This window comes from Hypanus sabinus, chromosome 4 (assembly GCF_030144855.1).
Source record: "Hypanus sabinus isolate sHypSab1 chromosome 4, sHypSab1.hap1, whole genome shotgun sequence".
In the NCBI taxonomy this organism is placed as follows: Eukaryota; Metazoa; Chordata; class Chondrichthyes; order Myliobatiformes; family Dasyatidae; genus Hypanus; species Hypanus sabinus.
Genome location: NC_082709.1, coordinates 30,242,090 through 30,262,231, shown reverse-complemented (window position 1 = coordinate 30,262,231; position 20,142 = coordinate 30,242,090). Strand labels below are relative to the sequence as shown.

At 40.3% G+C, this 20,142-nt stretch overlaps 1 protein-coding gene across 7 annotated transcripts in view; it reads right to left on the bottom strand.

Annotated features, from left to right (window-relative positions):
- Positions 1-20,142, bottom strand: part of osbpl6 (oxysterol binding protein-like 6) — a 160,024-nt gene that overhangs the window by 22,189 nt on the left and 117,693 nt on the right. For 5 of the 7 annotated variants that reach the window (XM_059966756.1, XM_059966757.1, XM_059966754.1 and 2 more), the window contains 5 exons: positions 18,816-18,953; positions 17,657-17,744; positions 11,463-11,716; positions 10,933-11,070; positions 5,241-5,304 (listed from right to left, as the gene is read on the bottom strand). In XM_059966756.1, coding sequence (XP_059822739.1) covers positions 5,241-5,304; positions 10,933-11,070; positions 11,463-11,716; positions 17,657-17,744; positions 18,816-18,953 — 682 coding nt within the window. The remainder of the gene's footprint in view (positions 1-5,240; positions 5,305-10,932; positions 11,071-11,462; positions 11,717-17,656; positions 17,745-18,815; positions 18,954-20,142) is intronic. The other 2 variants (XM_059966758.1, XM_059966759.1) reach the window with 2 other exon arrangements.

Genomic DNA, 20,142 nt, shown 5'->3' with positions numbered 1-20,142 from the left:
CAAATGAAGAATCTGCAACTGAAGTCAACATTACAGACGATGCAGCTGTGGAGAAGCCAGTAGCATTGTTTTACAAGGCACAAATATCAAGAGGTTATTTGAAAGGTTGGGTTTCCTCAGAGTATAAGAGGTACCTAGTTTGGCTGTAATGCATTCTCGAATACGGAAGTAAGATCAAAAAGAGATACAGCACAGAAACAGACCCGCCAGCCAGCTAAGACAGTGCCATCCATCAATCTCCCATCTCAGTGTTTTTAGATTTTTGTTTCTATTCCCCACATTCCAATCAGATCTCCCAGGTTTTAATGCATCTATACATTAGGGGAAAATTACAGTGGCCTACAAACCTACATATTTTTGCGATCTTGGAGGAAGCCAGAACTTCCTTATCTGCCACAATATTTTGATTAGCTGCCACAACAACTACATATTCAAAGGTGTAGGGGTCATTGGTCACACGGGTGCAACTGAGTGGCACGGGTTCATTGCGAAACAAGGACCTGCAAGCACGCTTTATCTCTAAATTTAAAAAAGATAGGTTATAGTTTGTAAAGGCACTGGCCACTGTCCTTTCGATATGGGAGGGAAGAGGACTACAAATACTACCTTTGTTTAAAAGAAGAATGTGATAAACATTGAAGGTGGGTCAGCTTATTGCTGTAAACTTTGATCATCTGTTCACAAAAGAACAGGTAATAGAAACACTATTACTCTGAAGTTCTTGAGTCATCTTTCTGGCCCCAATAGTTTCTGAGACACACAGCTCCTGACCTCTTTAGTTACTATCTTCTCTAAAAAGCACTGGTGGCATCTGAACGGAACCCAAACTGAAATACCCTATGATACCACAGCAGTGCTCATGAATGTTCAGGAGAAAGTTTGTGTTCTTGGATGAACACTGTTTGCAATCTCCTAAGGCAGGGATTCCAAACCTGGGCTCTATGGAGCCCTTGTATTGGTCCATAGCATAAAGTATGTTGGGAACCCCTGTTCTCAGGGATTCCACAAACTATTCAGAGTGTAGGTATGACTGTAGAGGCCATCGCTGTGGGTGGAAACTGCCGCAAGGCCTGATAGCAGAAGACAAGCCTATGGTCGGCTCCATTACTCCATACCAGTTAAAGTGTCAAGCAAGATTAAACTCAATGAGGACGAGTGTGGAAAACAAACAGGCATTCAACATCTGCTTGCACACTCATACGTCTGACCAGTCCCCCTCTCCTCTCACTATTACCGCACAGCAGGAGGTGCAGCAGTCTGGGATCCCACACCACCAGGTCCAGGAGCCTTGCAGACATCCGACTCCTGGACAGGCTTCACTCGTCTCAGCACTGAACAGGCTCCGTAGCTGTGGACTCACTTTTTGCAGATCATGTTCATTGTGTTTTTGTTTACATTTTTAAAAATTATTTGCGTGATTTGTCCTCATCTATTAATTGGATATGCGGTGGTCATGTGCAGGTGTGTGTGTGTATTTTTAGTGATTTCTATTGTGTCCTGTATTTTGTGGCTGTCTACAAGAAAATGCAACTCATTTTGATGCATACTTTGATAATATATCTGAAATTTAAAACTTTGAAAACGTGGCTAGGAAGAGTGCAAAAAGCAGTTTAAACAAAAGAGGATAGAAATGTTGAATTAGAGTGTAATATTGTCATCTTTCCTTGTTGCTTAACTTTCCCATATTTGCTTATGTTTTGATATAATTACTTATATCTGTGTAATACTTCAGTAAATCTTCAGTAATTGTGGTATAGCTGACTGTATTTTTCCAGAGGTTTCTCTGCAGTCTGTGTCATGCCACTGATTATGACTATTACATCGGTTATTTCTTACCACTGGAATGTGTATCTCTCTAGTATGAGCTGGCTTTTCGTATAAGACAACCTTATTTGTTTTTCTCCTTTCTTTTGTTTCCCTCCTTCACTTTCTCTCTCTCTATCTTTCACTTTTGGCGCACAGTAAATCATCTCTGCATCTTTTCTCATGATGTGGCATTCTTCCTAAAATGTGGTTTTTAAAGATTAAAGTAAGATTCCAGTTAAAACAGATGCATTGTTTCATAAATTTTCATCATAATTTATTTGCTTTTTGCTTCATGTTTCTATTTACAAGGGCATGCAATTTCATATCATTTTCAGTATTTCTCCCTACTTGTCCTTCCATTATTAAAAATGTTTATGAGTACACTCCAGGAATATCTGCTCCTTCTAGCATTAATTTAGACAGCCATTACAGGGCCACTTGTACAAAATAAATGGTTCTCCCTCCCTTGAGCTAAATTTCATCTGGCAACTATGAGCCTTCCTGGAGCCAGGTTTGAACTACCTCAAAGTCTGCTACTTTCCCTCGTAACAGCAAACTTTGTAATATATACATTTTGCACCCAAGTTCAGGTACTAACATATATACTTTAAGTAATAATGGGCCTATCACTGTGAGACATAACTGCACACCTGGATAATGGACATAAATACATCAAGATGCTTTTCATTGACTGTAGATCAACGTTCAATACCATCATCCCCTTGAAACTCATCACTGAGCTCCAAGATCTGGGCTTCAGTACTTCCTCATGCAACTGGATTCTTGACTTCCTCACTGGCAGACCCCAGTGAGTACTGATTGACAACAAATCTCCTTCACATTACATCACAAGTACATCAGAGCTGAGTGCTGAGCCCCTGCGCCAAAACTTTAAAACTTCCGATTGTGCGGCTAAGTGCAGCTCCAATGCCATATTTAACTTTCCTGACTATGCCTCTGTTGTTGGTAAGGGGGTAATGAAACAGCATACAGGAGAGAGAGTGAAAACCTAGTTGAATGGTGCCACATCAACAGCCTCTCACTCAACGTCAGCAAACCAAAGAGCTGACTATCAACTAGCGGAACAACAAGCTGGAAGGAAGTCCATGAGCCAATGCTCAATGAGAGGTAGAGAGGGTCAGTAGCTTTAAATTCCTTGGTGTTAACATATCAGAGCATCTGTCCTGGGTCCAGCACAAAGAAGGCAACATAGTGCCACCACTTTCTTAAACGTTTGCACAGATTCGGAATGTGACAAGTATCAGACAAGTATACTTTGACAAGTATCAATCTGTAGATGCACAATGAAGAGTATTCTAATGGATCACGATCTGGAATGGAAACACCACTGCTCAGGAACAGAAACGACAATAAAAGGCGGTTGACACAGCCCAGTCCATCACAGGCATAGCCTTCCCCATGATGGGCACATTTATATGAAGGCTGCCATGAGAAGGCAGCATCGATATTTAAAGACCCCCCGCTGTCCAAGTCATGCCTTCTCACGACTTCCATTGCACAAGAGGTATAGAAGTCTTATGTCCCAAACTACCTGGTTCAGTGACAGTTACTACTGAACCAGCACTGATCACATCAATCGCCACTACTCTGAACTGATTCTATAACTTACTGACTCACTCTCAAGGACACTTTACAACTCATGTTCGCAGTTTTATTTTTTTTAATTTGCAGTTTGTCTTCCTTTGCACACCAGTTGCTTGTAAGTGTTTATGTATTGCTGTTCATAAATTCTATTGTATTTTTTCCTGTAAATGCCTGCAAGAAAATGAAACTCATTTTCTATATATATATATCAACATATATGTACTTTGATAATAAATCTATTTTGAACTTTGAACTCTTCCTTTCTACCTACAAATCATCTGAACACTACAATTCTCAGAATCAAATTTAATATCAGCGGTATATGTCATGAAATTTGTTGTTTTACAATACATAATAACAATAAAGTACAATAAGAGATATACATGCAAATTAAGTATATAGCGCAAAGAGAGCAAATATTGAGGTAGTGTCCATGGGTTCATTGTCCATTCAGAAATATGATGGCGGAGGAGAAGAAGTTGTTTCTGAAATGTTGAGCGTGTGTCTTCCTCCTTGATGGTAGCAAAGAGAAGAGGGCATGTCATGGGTGATGGGAGTCCTTAATGATGGTTGCCACCTTTTTGAGGCATTGCCTTTTGACGGTGTTCTGGATGGCTGAGTTTGCAACTTGTTGCAGGTTTTTCCAGTCATGTGCAGTGGCCCCTCCATACCAGACAGTGATGACAGTTAGAGTGCTCTCCATAATACATCTTTAGAAATTCGTGTGTTATTAGTGACATACTAAGTTTTCTCAAACTTCTAATTAAATATAACCAATGTGATGTCTTATTTACAAATGCATCAATATATTGGGTGCAGTATAGATCCTCAGAGATGTTGACACCCAGAAACTTGAAACTGCTCACCCTTTTCCACTTCCGATCCCTCGATGAGGACTGATGTGTTCCCTCGACTTCCCCTTCCTGGTGTTGAGTGCAAGGTTGATGCTGTGTCACTACTCAACCAGCTAATCTATCTCGCTCCTGCACACCACCTCATCACCATTTGAAATTCTGCCAATAATAGTTGTGTCATCGGCAAATTTATAGATGGTGTTTGAGCTGTGCCCAGCCTCACAATCGTGGGTGTAGAGAGAGCAGAGCAGTGGGCTGAGTGCACATCCTTGAGGTGCACCAGTGTCGATAATCAGCGAGGAGGGGATGTTATTTCCAATCCCCACTGACTGTGGTCTCCTAGTGAGGAAGTCAAGGATCCATTTGCAGAGGGAGGTACAGAGGCCCAAGTTTTGTAGCTTGTTGATTAGAACTGAAAATATGATAGTGTTGAACACTGAACTGTAGTGAATAAACACAATTCTACAATTTCTGTCCTGTGTATTCACTTACCCTCAATAATCATCCCTTTAATTTCTTATAATTTGCTAATACCTAATATTCAGTTATCCATCAAGCATCCTTTTAAATGCCCATGCACACGTTAGAAATATTCACCAGGCTCCAAACTGCCCCCACACAGATCTCCTAAGTTCTCAGCCAGTTCCTCGTCCTTGAGCAATATCACACATTCTGCTTGGGTAAGTTACAACCCAATGGTATGAACATTGAATTTTTTGATTTATCATAACCCAAGGCCCCTGGTGTTTTTCACCCTCACACACTTGCATGATTCTTCGTTCATCTTCCCCTCCCCAACTAGTTCCTCCAGGAATTTGTTTGAGGCTTATAAAAAAAAATGGAACTGAGGAGAATTCACAGTGACCCAATACAATTTAAACCACATACAGAAAAATTAGATCTTCTCTACTCTAGATCTAATGACCATGACGGGAAAATAACTTTCATTTGCTAAAGAACGTTAGACGTGCATACCTTGCCAAAACACAAATTTCTTTGATTCGCAGTGACAGGCAGAAATGGGTGGGTGGTGGCTGACCTGGAAAATGAAAATACTCAAAAAGTGACAAAGTACAGGGTACATATGCTTTGTCTGAACAACAGGAATTATAAATTGAAGGAAATAAGCAACTCCAAGAATAATCACTTCTTTCATACAAGCAGCAACAAATGCTAACAATATTTCAAATTATCACTGCAAACTTTGCAATTCTACATTCCTACTTCATGAGTAGTTACCTCAATTTTGAGGATGATTTATTTCCACTCCAGTTCTGAGGTGACTGAGGAGGCTGATGCAGGACTGCCAGTTTTGCAGAGAAGGTATTTTGGAGGTGATGTGTTCTGTCTACTAATTACAGAAGGCCATCTGAATGTCCCAACACATCAGCTGAGACTCTCAGTATCACCCTGGATCCTCCTCTCAACTCAGAACAGTTTTGGGCCAGGCAATCACAGGTCCTGATTAAGGGCCTCAGCTCAAACCGTCAACTGTTTTTACTCTATTCCATAGATGCTGCCTGGCCTGCTGAGTTCCTCCAGCATTTTGTGGGTATTACTTTGATTTCCAGCATCTGCAGATTTGCTCTTGTTTGTGATTCACCGTATCCGCTTGAAGAACAGACTCGAGTCTTTTCTCCCACACCAGGTGAACTGAAACGGATTCTGTTTCAAGCTCTGTCATAGCGGGTGTGGAGTCAGGCTTGTGAACAATTTGGCCTGGCCCAGCAGAACCAAATGAGTGAAATTAGTGCCTCAATGCTGGAGATTATTGCCTGGAACAGGGCAGTGACATTGGTTTCCTTACCCTTCCAATGGATTTTGTAGAAGCAGTATCAGTGTTCAATGTTTTGAAGATTCTGCTGTAAATACCCTGAATGTTAGAAGTGTACAGGAGAGCAAGGATCACTGCTGCCTGTTCACCTCGAGCTGTGCCCATTGCAGGTCCTGATGCACTCAGAGGGCCAAAGTCTGTACTGGCACAGTGTGAGGGGTGATGAATTTTATTACTAACCTCCACCTCAACATACTGTTCTAACAAACTGATCTGCAGAAACAAAGTTTTCACTGTGCCTCTATACTTGTGATTATAATAAACCAATTTACCAGTTTCCCAATATACAGAAAGTGATCCTCTTCCTGCAGGGTTTTGTCATGCATCTTAATTGTCAAGGGCTGGTGTTGTGAGGACCTCTCATTTGCAGGATGTTGACTATCAGAGATTGGTGTTGTAGAGGAGGAACTGTTGGCAGAGGTCCTGTCACTTGTAGGATACTGACTATCAGGGACTGGTGTTATACAAAAGGAACTGCTGACAGGGGACCTGTCACTTGTAGGATATTGAGTATCAGCTCATCCCCAGGGATGCTTCAAGTGAATGAGTCACCAGCGATTTAGAAATCTGCCTCTGACACGGACCTGTGGCTCAATAATTGTGTTTGTGTTAGCCTTGGCTTTGGAGTGTAAGTGATTAGATTCAACAGTTTCCCCATGAATCCTTTCCATTAGTTCCTACTAGTTATGGCATTACAAGCATTGGCTGAAAAGAGAATCGACAGATTGCTAAACAGACTGTTCAGTTCTACAGTACACAGAGAAAGATACCCCATAGCAATGTGCTGGAGACGTTCAGCAGCATCTGTGTAGATAACCATAGTGTTTTAGTCACAGAAACTGGCCCCTCGACCATCGAGTCCATGCCGAACCATTTAAACTGCCTAGTCCTATCTACCTGTACCCAGACCATAGCTTCCATTCCCTAAAATCAATGTACAGTACCTATGCAAAGTTATCTTTAAACAGTGAAATAGAGCTCCTACACACCACTTCCACTGGCAGTTCATTCCCCACTCTCACTCCCCACAGAGTGCAGTTGGTTCTCCTCATGTTCTCCTTAAACTTTTCACCTTTCACCCTTAACCTATGACCTGTGGTTGTAGCCCACCCAACCTCAATGGAAAAAGCCTGCTTACATTTCCCCTACCTGTACCCCTCATAAGTTTGTATACCTCTACCAAATTTCTCCTTAATCTTCCACGTTCCAAGGAATAATGTCCTAACCTATTCAATCGTTCCTTGCAACTCAGGTCCTCCGGTCCCAGCAACATCCTTGTAAAATTTCTCTATACTCTTTCCTGTAGAAAGGTGATGAGTTCTCCAGTCTTCCCTGACTAAGCACTGTCTGACTAAACGATTGCTTCTTCATCACAAGATGTCAGACTTCCAGCATAAGAAGATTACTCTTTACTTTGATAAAAAATACTGAATTAAGGCGAGTATTAAGAAAGGTAGTGACAAGTTAGTTTAGGCAGTAGAGAAGGTAGGAGAGAGCAATGAGTAGAACAAAGGATATTTCCCAGAAAGGGTGAAAGAAAGGGTAATTAAGTTCTTTTGTGTGTGTACTACATTGTTGATGTTGTAAAGTGTGTAACACGTCCAGCAAGGCCACAAAAGCAAGAGCAAAAAAAAAGGATGGCAGGCAAAAATTGCCATTCCTGATGTAGGTGAAAGCATGAGGGGCTAATCTAAAGCTGGAAGATTCAACATTGAGTTCTGAAGGCTGTAACGTGCCCAGATAGCAGATGGTATGTTGTACTTTGAATTTTTGTTTGGCCTTGTTGTAACAGTACAGATGCCCACCAAAATAGATTGGAGTGGATTGGGCCAGTGAGTTAAAGTGGTGGCAGGCAAACTAAAGCTCAGGGTTTGCATGTGAACACTGAATGCTGTATACTAGACTGGAAATGAGATGGGAAGAAAGTTAACTAGCAAGGGCAGCAAGTAAGTAGGAAAGCTAATGGAATGGTGGCCTTTCTTGCAAGGGCATGGAGTATAAATGTAGGAATATTTTCATGCAGTTCTACAAGTGCAGGTAAGATTGCATCTGGAGTACAGCATGGAGTTTGGATGGTCGAGTGGGTTGAGATTAGAGACAGTGGCTGTTGTTGAGAAGGTTCACAAGGGTGATTGAGAGAATGAAAAGACTGAGCAGATGGAGATGCTAAGAGGATGTTTCCTCAGATGATATGTTTGGAGTTAAAATGAATATATTCAGAATAAGAATTGTTGCCTACATGGAGAAGAAAAGGAATTTCTGAACTCTTAAGTTTTTGAATTCTCTACTCTAGAGAACTGTGGAAGAAAAGTCCTGGAGTATATTCAAGGTGGGAATGGCAAATGGTTATATTGTACTACCAGTGGGTCAAGGGACATGGATGAGAGGACAGGCTGAAGGGGCCAACTAGGTCAGTAGTGCTCCTTCTATTCACATCATGTGATGTGTGAAGCAACTGCTGAATTTCATCCTCACTGTTTAGACTTCTATGTCATTGGCTAGAATGGCCAGAAAACAGACACAAAAAGCTGGAGGAATGCAGCAGGCCAGGCAGCATCTATGGAAAAGAATGAACAGTCGACATTTTGGGCTGAGACCCTTCATCAGGACTCCATTGGTTTTGTGTGTGTTGACCTGTAAAAAGCTACAGGTTTAGAAATCGATGCTTTGATACAAGCACATCAAAAGAGCTTTGCATAGAATGCCAACGTCCACTGTGTTGCTGCACACTTCAGTGGCGATCAAGGTGCACTGAACAATTGCTACTAACTGCCTGTTACACACTTCCTTTATGACTGGAGATTGGATCTGTTGGATTGGACTGTAGAATTGTTATTTTTTTTGTAGTTTAACTTTCTTCTGCTTGTTTGTGTTTTTATATAATTACCTGTACACGTGTAACTTTTCAATGTTTTCTAGTACCTTTGTATTTTTCTGGAATCTTCGTAGCTTCAGTGGCAGTCATCACGTTATTTGAATAGGGGCTATCTGACTGGTTAATTCAAGCAATGGAAATTAATGGAGTAGTCTGGTATAAGACGACCGAAATCTCATTTACTCGGACTCTTTGCTTTACCCTTCCCCTAAGCTCTTTAAGGCTCTTTCCTTTTCTTTTATTTCCATTATTCTTATAATGCTTAATAAAACGATCGTAAGCAACGTTACACTTCAATCTTAACTTGCGAATGACGTTGAGTAACAAGAACATTAGGATCTGACAGGGCCTGAAAGAGCTGGGTGACTGGTGAGAGAAGATAGGAGGTGTGGATGGCTGAGGACTGGCGCCCGAAGGAGAGGCGGCCATGAATGTGATGGTATGGGGGGGGGGGGGGGGGGAGGGGTGTGGTGCTACTGCACAGGATAGAAAGAAGCTACAGAAGGTTGTAAACAAGAGGAAGTCTGCAGATGCTGGAAATCCGAGCAACCCACACAAAATGCTGGGGGAGCTCAGCAGGCCAGGAAGCTTCTATGGAAAAGGAATACCTGTCACAGGGCTTCGGCCCGAAACATCCACTGTACTTTTTTCCATAGATGCTGCCTGGCCTGCTGAGTCTCCCCAGCATTGCCTGTGTGTTGCACAGAAAGTTGTAAAATTAATCAGATCCATCTAGGGTACTAGCCTCTCTTTAAGCAGGGGTACCTCAGAAAGGCAGAATCCACTATTAAAGAGCCCTGTTACCCAGGACATGCCCTCATCTCATTGTTACCACCAGGAAGGAAGCACAGAAGCCTGAAGTACACAATCCGCAATTCAGGAACAGCTTCATCCCCTCTGTTATCTGATTCCTAAATGGATATTGGACTCATGAACACTAACTCACCTTTTTTCACATTATTTATAGGTGTGTGTGTGTGTGTGTGTGTGTAATTGATTTATTTATTTTCTATATTATTACGTACTGCTGCCATTAACAAATTTCATAACATATGCCAGTGATATTAAACCTGATTCTGATTATTGGCTGAGAATTCGGGTTTCAGTCAGTGAATGGAGAACAAACTGATGTGGAAAAGGGCTGGGGAACTCGAGTGAACAGGCAGCCTAGAGACAGAAGTAAGCTGACTCACAAGTTTCCACAATCACTGATGTCAATCTCTCTCGCTCTCTCTCAGTAAGACACTTAGCTGGGAGTGGACATACTGAACAACTGCACACTTTATCCAACTGGCTTCTTGCGCTAACCTATCCAGTGCAGTATGGCAGCAGCATCTAACTAGCAATGAAAATTGGTCATGCATGTACCATGTATCAAAGGCATAAATTTAACCCAAATAATCATCATTTTATCAGCCTCCTCCATAACACCAGGAAAAGGATCAATGAAAAGTGCCTTTAAGCACCATCAATATCAACTTCTAAGCTCTTGTCCACACCACAGCGCAGAAACAGAGTTAAATTCTGAGGAGAGACAAGGGTAATTATCATCGTCTTTGAGGAACCTTTCAACCAAATGTGACTTCAGTAGACTCCCGCAATAGTTTAAAATTTTTTGACAAACATTTGTATTTTTGCTCTGAGTTTGTTTAGTTGTTAAAAGTCACATATATAAAATTAAATAGGCAATGTTAATGTATGGAAGATGCTCAATTTCAACTAATAGATGTATATTCTATTTATATTTTATGTACATTTTATTCATGATCATTTTACATTTTAAAGTGTTAAGATTCATGCAAAAAGTTCTCAGTTCTTCAAAAAAAGTTCAAAAAATTCTCTTCACTTCACCCTATATTTGAAAATCAATTTATGGAGCCCTGTGGAACTCCAGAGAACAGAAGTTTTTCCTTGAAACTAAAAGATTTCTAGAGCAGTGGATACGATATGAATTATACCTGTTCTGCAAAGAACCTGAATCCCTTGTCTTCTCGAATACATTCATATGTCTCTCCAAGGACTGGGTTAAAGGGCTTAAACGTGGCTCTGTAATATGTTGTAGCGTAACCTGAAACTGCAAATGCAGCAATCATAACCTGAAAAATAGGAATAAAATTGAAGTTAAATATATTTAATTTATATTCATTGTAAATGTTGTTAAAATTATGTTGGTGTAGAATTTTAATAAAGTTATTCAGGTCAAATTATTCATTTTATTTCTGAACAAAGCATTCAAGATTTTAATTTTAGTTGTTAGACTAAAGAAAACATTAAGTTTAATGTTTCAAACTGTATTCCAACCAAGAGTTTGTTAAATTACAACAGAATTTGCAATGCCCAAAAACATTACAATCTTTAATGTTATCTATTACTTTGTTTAAATTCTGAGCTACTTATGGATTTTCAAGATAGAATAAAGAGTCAAGTATTTAATTAAACATTGACATTCAGCAACACAAAATCAATGGGCGAATCAGCTCTGAATTACCATTCGGTCATATGGATCATCTGTTTCAGCAGCCTTGTCTAACAACTCGGAGTATTCCAATTCCTCGCAGAGATGCTGCAGAGTATTCAGGGGCTCATTCAGCTCAACTGGCATAGAAACCTTGGACAGGTCTTTTCCAATATTATTTCTCAGAATGTTCCACAGATTAATGCTACTTGTATCAGGTGAAGGTGCTGGAAGGCATGTGCGTCTGCCATTTCGAAATGCACCCCCCATAAGTTCACCATCAGAAACTGCAACAAAATTATTAAACACCAATATAAAAAGAGTGATTCTTGTAAATTATCTCAAAATATTAACTACAATTTCCTTGGTGTTATGAATATTTAAATTTTGGCCCACAGACTTTTCAGAAATGTAGCAGCAAGATAAAACAATTAATCTGAAGGACAGTTATTGCAGTTCATATTCAACAGTTTAATTAAAAATCATTTATATGCTTGCAAAATTTTCTCATATAAAACAAAAAATGGTTGTAGCCATAGAAACCATTTAATTGCATTCCCAATAGTCCTATCATATCTGGACCTGAAAATAAAAGATTTCTGGATAATTAAATATTATTATTTGCAGGAATACAATTTCATGACTCACTTGTTCATTATCACCCAGAATTTGTATGTGGTGAAGCATTACTCAGAGTAGGAAGCTTAAGTAATTGTGTTTTAAAATTCAGTTACATGCTGCCGCATTTGCTTTGAGATATCACTCCTGCAATATACTTTGCAATGAGGCTCATTAAATTCAAATTCCTCTTTCCCATTGGTTTTGCATACATTTAATTAGATGTTGTATTAAAGCTACAGTGAACCACACCAATCAGAAAGTTACAAGTACAGGAGATAGCTTCCCTTTCATCATATGGGTGGGAGGGCTGGCTGGCAAGTTCACAGATGATAAAGAGGTTAGTGGTACCGTGGACCGTGCAGAAGGATGTCAAATGGGTACACTGGGATAGACCGTGGATCAGTTGCAGATTTGGTGGGAGAAGTGGCATATTGAGTTTAATCTTGTCAGGTGCAAGGAGTTGCAGTTTGGGAGATCAGACGTAAAGGTACTGTTAATGGCAAGACACTTAACAGTGTTGCCATACAAAGGGATCTTGAGGTCCAAGTCTACAGCTCTCTGAAAGTAGCTGTAGAGGTTGATAAGATGGTAAAGGCAGGATATGGCATGCTTGCCTTTATCAGTCGAGGCATTGAATTGAAGAGTCACCAAGTTATGTTGCAGCTTTATCAAACTTTAGTTAGGCCACACTGCAGATTGCATTCAAATTTGGTCACCCTATTGTAGGAATGAATTGGGGGCACTGGAGAGATGCTTACCAAGGTATAGGAGCAGAATTAGACAAGTTGGCCCATCAAGTATGCTCCGCCATTTGATTACGGCTGATTTATTTTCCCTCTCGACCCCAGTCTCACCCCTTCTCCCTTTGACCCCCTTACTAATCATGAACACCTGGACCTCTCCAATGCCAGCACATTATTTCTTTGATACGAGGCCCAAAACTGCTCACAATGCTCCAAATACAATCTGACCAATGCCTTATAAAGCCTCAAAATTATATCCTTGCTTTTATGTTCTAGTCCTCTCAAAATGAATGCTAACATTGCATTTGCCTTCCTCACCACTGACTCAACCTGCATGTAAACCTTTAGGGAATGCTCCACTAGGACTCCCAAGTCTCTTTTCACCTCTGATTTCTGAATTTGCTCCCACTTATAAAATATTTTATTCTTTTATTATTCCGCTAAACTGTATAACCTTTCACTTACCGACACTGTATTCTATCTGCCACTTCTTTGTTCATTCCCCAAGTCTGTCCAAGTCCTTCTGCTGACTCCCTAATTCCTCAAAAATCCCTGCCCTTTCACCTACCTTCATATCATCTGCAAACTTGGCCACAAAGCCATCTATTTCATAATTCAGATCAGTAACACATAACTTGAAAAACAGTGGACACAACACCAACCCCTGCGGAACACCACGAGGGCAGCTGCTATGTTAAGAGGTTGGACAAATTTAGACTGTTTTCTCTGGAGCAGTGGAAGTTGAAGGGAGACCTGATTGAAATTTGTGAGGCCTATATAGAGCACTCATCCAGTATCTCTTACCCAGGGTCAAAATGTCTCATAGTAGAGGGGAAGCATTTAAAGTGAGAAGAGTTAAGTTCAAAGGAGATGCACACAACAGAATGCAGTGTGTCCAGGGGAGGTAGCGAAGGCAAATACAATACAGACATTAATGAGGCTCTTAGAAAGGCAAATGAATATGCAGACAATGGATGGACATCAACATGCCGAAGAGAGATGTTATGGATGTAATGGGAGGTAAGGACCTTGATAAAATAGCTATCACTAATGAGGGAGTGCTGAGCAAACTTGTGGGGCTAAAGGTAGACAAGGTCGCTAGGCCTGATGGAATGCATCCCAACATACTGAAAAAAAAATGGCAAAAGTTATAGTTGAGGCTTTAGTGATAATTTACCAAGATTCTGTGGATTTTGGGCAAATCCCGGCGGATTGGAAGTAGGCAAATGCGACACCACTGATCAACAACAGATAAAGGCAAAAGGCAGGTAACTGTAGGCCAGTTAGTTTAACATCTATAGTTGGGAAAATGCTTGAAGCTATCATTAAAGAAGAAATAGCGAGACATCTGGAAAGAAATGGATCCATCAGGCAGACGCAGCATGGATTCAGCAAAGGCAGGTCCTGTTTGACAAACTTACTGGAGCTCTTCAAGGATATAACAAGCACAGTGGACAGTGGGGAACAGATAGATATTATTTATTTGGACTTCCAGAAGGTGTTTGATAAGGTACCACATAAAAGACATCCATAAGATAAGGGTTGAGGGTGATGTATTAGCATGGATAGAGAACTACAGAGAGTTGGGATACATGGGTGTTTCTCTGGTTGGCAATCGGTGGTGACCGGTGTGCTGCAAGGGTCAGTGCTGGGCTCACAACTGTTCACAATATACATTAACGATCTGGAAGAGGGGGCCGAGTGTAGTGTACCTAAGTTTGCTGATGACACTTAATTAAGTGGAAAAGCAAATTGTGCAGAGGACATGGAGAGATATATAGGTTAAGTGAGTGGATAAGGGTCTGGGAGATGGAGTACATGTTGGTAAATGCAAGGTTATCCACTTTGGAAGGAAAAATGGAAGATCAGATTATTATTTAAATAGTAAAAAGATTGCAGCATGCTGCTGTGCAGAAGGACTTGGGAGTGGACTATGAGGAGAGATCAGGTCACCTGGGGCTGTACTCGCTGGATTTCAGAATAACGAGAGGAAATCTTATAGACACATATAAAATTATGAAAGGGATAGATAATATACAGGCAGAAAAGTTGTTTTCACTGGTAGGTGAGACTAGAACTAGAGGACATAGCCTCAAGATTCGGGGGAGTAAATTTATTATGGAGATGAGGAGGACCTGTTTTTCCCAAAGAGTGGTGAATTTGTGGAACTTTTTGCCCAATGAAGCAGCAGCGGCTACCTCAGTAAATATATTTAAGACAAGTCTGGATAGATTTTTGCATAGTAGGGGAATTAAGGGTTATGGAAAAAAGGCAGGTAGGTGGAAATGAGTCCATGGTTAGATCAGCCATGATCTTATTGAATGGTGGAGCAGGCTCGACAAGCCAGACGGCCGACTCCTGCTCCTGTTTCTTATCTTCTTATGTAACATCGTGTAGGCAGAAGGGATGAGTTTAGTTAGGCATTCAAATACTAGTTTAATTAGATTGGCACAACAGCAGGGGCTGACAGACACATTCCTGCGCTATGTTCTATGTACTATTTCAACAACCCCTCCCACTCTAATCTCCTCCATTTATTCCAATCACTCTCCCAACCTGCTGAGCTCTATAGAAATCGTATCTGTTCGCTGACTGACTTCTGAACACACAATGTAACCATCTTGATCCAATATCCAATAAGTTATTGCCAAACAGATAACATCCCAAGCCCCTTTAAAACAGTCTTTACCATGTCACTGAAAAAGCCTATCCTTGGTTGTTCTAAACTGAACCCCACATCTGAGCCTGCGTTCTTTTTCCCAGGTCAGTAAAACAGGCGGAAAAGAAAGCAATTCTCTTTCACCAACTTCACTGACCACATTGTTCAGCTCCTGTCAGTTCCACATCACACACCCCAAACTTTGGTTTTAATCATCTCCCCAGTTTCCCATTCAGACAAAGTTACAATGATGCTGCCAGACCTGCTGAGTTCCCCCAGCATTTTGTGTGCATTGGGCATTTCCCTTTATCCCTGCCTGGAGCTGATATTTTGATACATACATAATTAGTTACCACACCTGCACAATTTAATTTAACAACCCTAAAATCTCTTCCATTAGCACAAAAAAAAATCTTCTTCACCTGTTAATGAAAAATGAGTAAAACTGATGCTGGAAATCTGAAAGAAAACTGAAAGTGCTGGGAAAAAACAGTAGGTAAAGAAAATCTTTATCAGTGATCAAAGGGCAATGTGGTTTTGAAAGTTAACATTTCAATTTAGGGATCCTTCGGCAGAATTAGAAAGAGAAAAATAAACAAACATGAGGAAATCTGCAGATGCTGGAAATTCAAGCAACACACACAAAATGCTGGTGGAACACAGCAGGCCAGGCAGCATCTATAGGAGGAAGCGCTGTTGACATTTCGAAATAAGGTAGTCCAGGTAATAGAGAAAATGGGAGGTGTCGACCAATGGACCAAAGGGAATTTCTCAGACTATACAACATTTTCAGCACATCACTCAGACAAATAAGTTTAATTCATTGTTAACACTCTAACTACTATATAATTTCACCCTACTAAACAAATTCCCTTCGTTCAACTCAGCTCTCTTTACCTCCTCTGCTATTGCCTCTTCACTCTTTGCGTATTAATGAATTTTAAATTACATAGAGAAGTCAAAACTAGAAAATTATTGACATAGAACCATAGAACATTACAGCACAGAAACAGGCCTTTTGGCCCTTCTTGGCTGTGCCGAACAATTTTCTGCCTGGTCCCACTGACCTGCACCTGGACCGTATCCCTCCATACACCTCTCATCCATGTACCTGTCCAAGTTTTTCTTAAATGTTAAAAGTGAGCCCACATTTACCACTTCATCTGGCAGCTCATTCCACACTCCCACTATTCTCTGTGTGAAGAAGCCCCCCCCAATGTTCCCTTTAAACTTCCCCCCCTCACCCTTAACCCATGACCTCTAGTTTTTTTCTCCCCTAGCCTCAGTGGAAAAAGCCTGCATTCATTCACTCTATCTATACCCATCACAATTTTAAATACCTCTATCAAATCTCCACTCATTCTTCTTTGCTCCAGGGAATAAAGTCCTAACCTATTCAACCTTTCTCTGTAACTAAGTTTCTCAGGTCCCAGCAACAGCCTTGTAAACCTTCTCTGCACTCTTTCAACCTTATCCCTCCTGTAATTAGGTGACCAAAACTGTACACAATACTCCAAATTCAGCCTCACCAATGCCTTATACAACCTCACCATAACATTCCAACTCTTATACTCAATACTTTGATTTATAAAGGCCAATGTACCAAAAGCTCTCTTTACTACCCTATCTACCATAATTAACATAATTCTCATCCATTTCTATCTTACTGTTTTGATTATGATCTCATTGAACTGCATCAATGATCTGAAACTTAAATCTGTTTCTCTTTCCACAGATGTTGCCTAATGTGCTAAGTGCTTTGTGCATTTACTGTTTTCATTTCACAGCCTGGCAGCTACTGTTTTGTGGTCTTCTTTTTCTTTTGAACTGAGCACACCAGCATGCACATATATATGGATAATCCTGATGGAAGTGTCTCAGCCCAAAACGTTGACTGCTTATTCCCACTCCATGGATGCTGACTGACCAGCCGAGTTCCTCCAGAATTTTATATGTGGTGCACATGTATTTGTCAATTACACAATCATTCGACTTTATTAATGTCTTCCTGTATTTTCACAGACTCCTCCTTGATATCAACTACACCCCTACTTCCATGTCACAGATATTTTTGAATTTTTTTGTGTGTGTAACTCCTGTGGTGGTGAATAAATAAAAAAACGACAAGAGCCTAATTTGCATATAAACAGGTACTTTTAAAATCTACATTGCCACGAAAAGATAATGAGAATTTTTATACATACATCGACGAGAAGCATTCTCTGCAACACTGGCATTGTCTTCGGAAATAGTGTCACTGACATCACTAATGTATGATTCATCATCGGATCCCTAAGGTCATAAAGAGTAGCATTTGATTTCTTTTATAACAAACCCAAGTCACGGCTGCTTTTGATTCCAGAAGTTCAAATATAACTGATTTTTTGCAGAGAAAGAACTCAATTATCACTGCAGCTTGCTGACATGCTCGAGGAAGAAAAAAGGTTAACATGCTGGCTTTTCTCGGGCAGTACACCTCTGCAGTGAACAGGTTCTGGCCAGAGTTCAGGGGGCTCCTGGAGAAGTTCGAAAATACCTTGTCACACTGTAATTGTGTTAGTAAGTAACATACCCTGTTCTGGGGACATGAGATGGTGTGGTGCAGTACCCCATTACAGAAATAGTACAACATAACGGTATCTCTATGAAGACCTGAAATGTCATCTACTCCTTTCCCACCTAAGCCTGACCTTCTGAGTTCCTCCATAACTTTGTACTTGTTACTCACGATGAAGTGCTCATGTCTACATGACTTGTTATGGCCTGAATGAACAGGCAAACTTAAACCTTCCACTAAACTAAGGAAGAGAACCCTGTGCAAGTTAAAATTAGATAGTATTTATCTTTAAAAAAGTGTTTAATCTCTTTTATTAACAATATTCAGCAGGCTGTGTGTTAAAATCCCACACCAGAGACCAGTAAGAACATTACATTGGTATTCCTGTGTATGTTGAGGGAGATTGCCTTTTAAGATACAATATTTTAGACAATATGTGCAATGCTGTCTCTCTCCATCCTCTTAGTCCCATGTTTAATGTCCCCAGCACAATTTGGAAAAGGTAGAGGATTTATATGGTCTCCTGGCCAAATGCACCTTCAAACAACATAATGAAAACAGATTACTGAGCTTGCAGGGTATTGCCCACACTTCCTAAAATTTAACAGTGACAATACTTCAAAAGGTACTTCATTGACTGCAAGACATTGTTGGAACATTGTGAGGTTGCGAAAATGGAATGTAAAGGCAAACAATTTTATTACTATTCTAAAAACAATGCAAAAGATTTGAGATTCCAGGTTTAAACTTCTAGGCCCCTCCAAAAAGTTTTATAAGCACAAAAAGTTACAATGTTTTTGCTGTACCTCATTCTCTGAAGAGCTTGCTGACAGAAGTACTTCTTGAGCATCAAAAAATTCCGAAACTGATTCAGACATAGAGAGCCTGCTCCCATTAGAGTCCTGCTGTGACAATGGGATAGTGACATGAATCTTGTCGCTTGGCTGAAAGTTTAAAAAAATTCAAAAAAAAGGCTGATATTGTTTTTAAAATTTTATGTTTAATAGATTTAGATTCGACGACAATTATTTTTAAATCTGACGGAAATCTTAATAGCAAATATTTCTTATATTCTTTATTCTGAAGAATTATCTCATGTTAGAATACTGCATTCCACAATCCTATGGAGACATGATTATGATGCAGGTTGTTAGATAAATGGACAGTTTCCAAGTTAATCCATTACCAGGTAACCTTGAGCTCTAAACCATCAGAATAATGCAGCAAATCCAAAATAAAGTAGGAGTAGTGTTAACTTCAGTGTTAATGAACTGACTGACAGAATCACAGGGCAGCAAGATAAAGTCATAGAGTGAAACAACATGGATACAGGACTCTCAGCCCAATGAATCCATGTCGATCATGGAGCCCAGCAAGGTAAACCCAACTTCCAGCATTCAGTCCTATGCCCTGCCCCTCCAGGTACTTACCTATGTGCTTCAATTATTCTACTGTACCTGCTCTAGTTATCGGCTCTGAAAGCTCGTCCTGTATACTCACCTCCCTCGGCGTGCAAATGTCCCTCAGCTCCTTTTTAAATCTTTTCCCTCTGATTTTAAACTTGCATTCCCTAGTTTTAGACACCCCTACCCTTGGGAAAGGACCTTATAATCATAAGGCTTCTCATAATTATAAACACTTGTAACTTGCCCCTCCAAGGTATAAAGACCTTGCCTGGACAACTTCTCCCTTTAATTCAAGTCCCCTAGTTCCAGCAACGTGCACACAAATCTTTTCTGTACTCTTTCCAGTGTAACCACATCTCTTGTACATTGTACACAGTACTCGAGTGCAGCTTCATCAATGACTTCGACAACAGCAACTCTATGTCTTGACTGATGAAGGTCAGCACGCTAAACAAATGCCATTTTCAATGAACTCCTAAGTCCTTCTCTTCCATTACATTCACTCTTGCCTTACTATTCATAGTGTAAGTCCTACGCTGATTGCCCTTTCCAAACTGTATCACCTCACACTCAATCTGTATTGTCCACTTAGCACTCTTCAGCCTACTTACCTCACTGAACAAGATCCCCCTGAAATCTTTACCATTACCACCACTTCCTAATTGAGCGTTATTCACCAATTTATTGATTAAGCCTTGTGCATTTGTATTAAAATAATTTATATAAA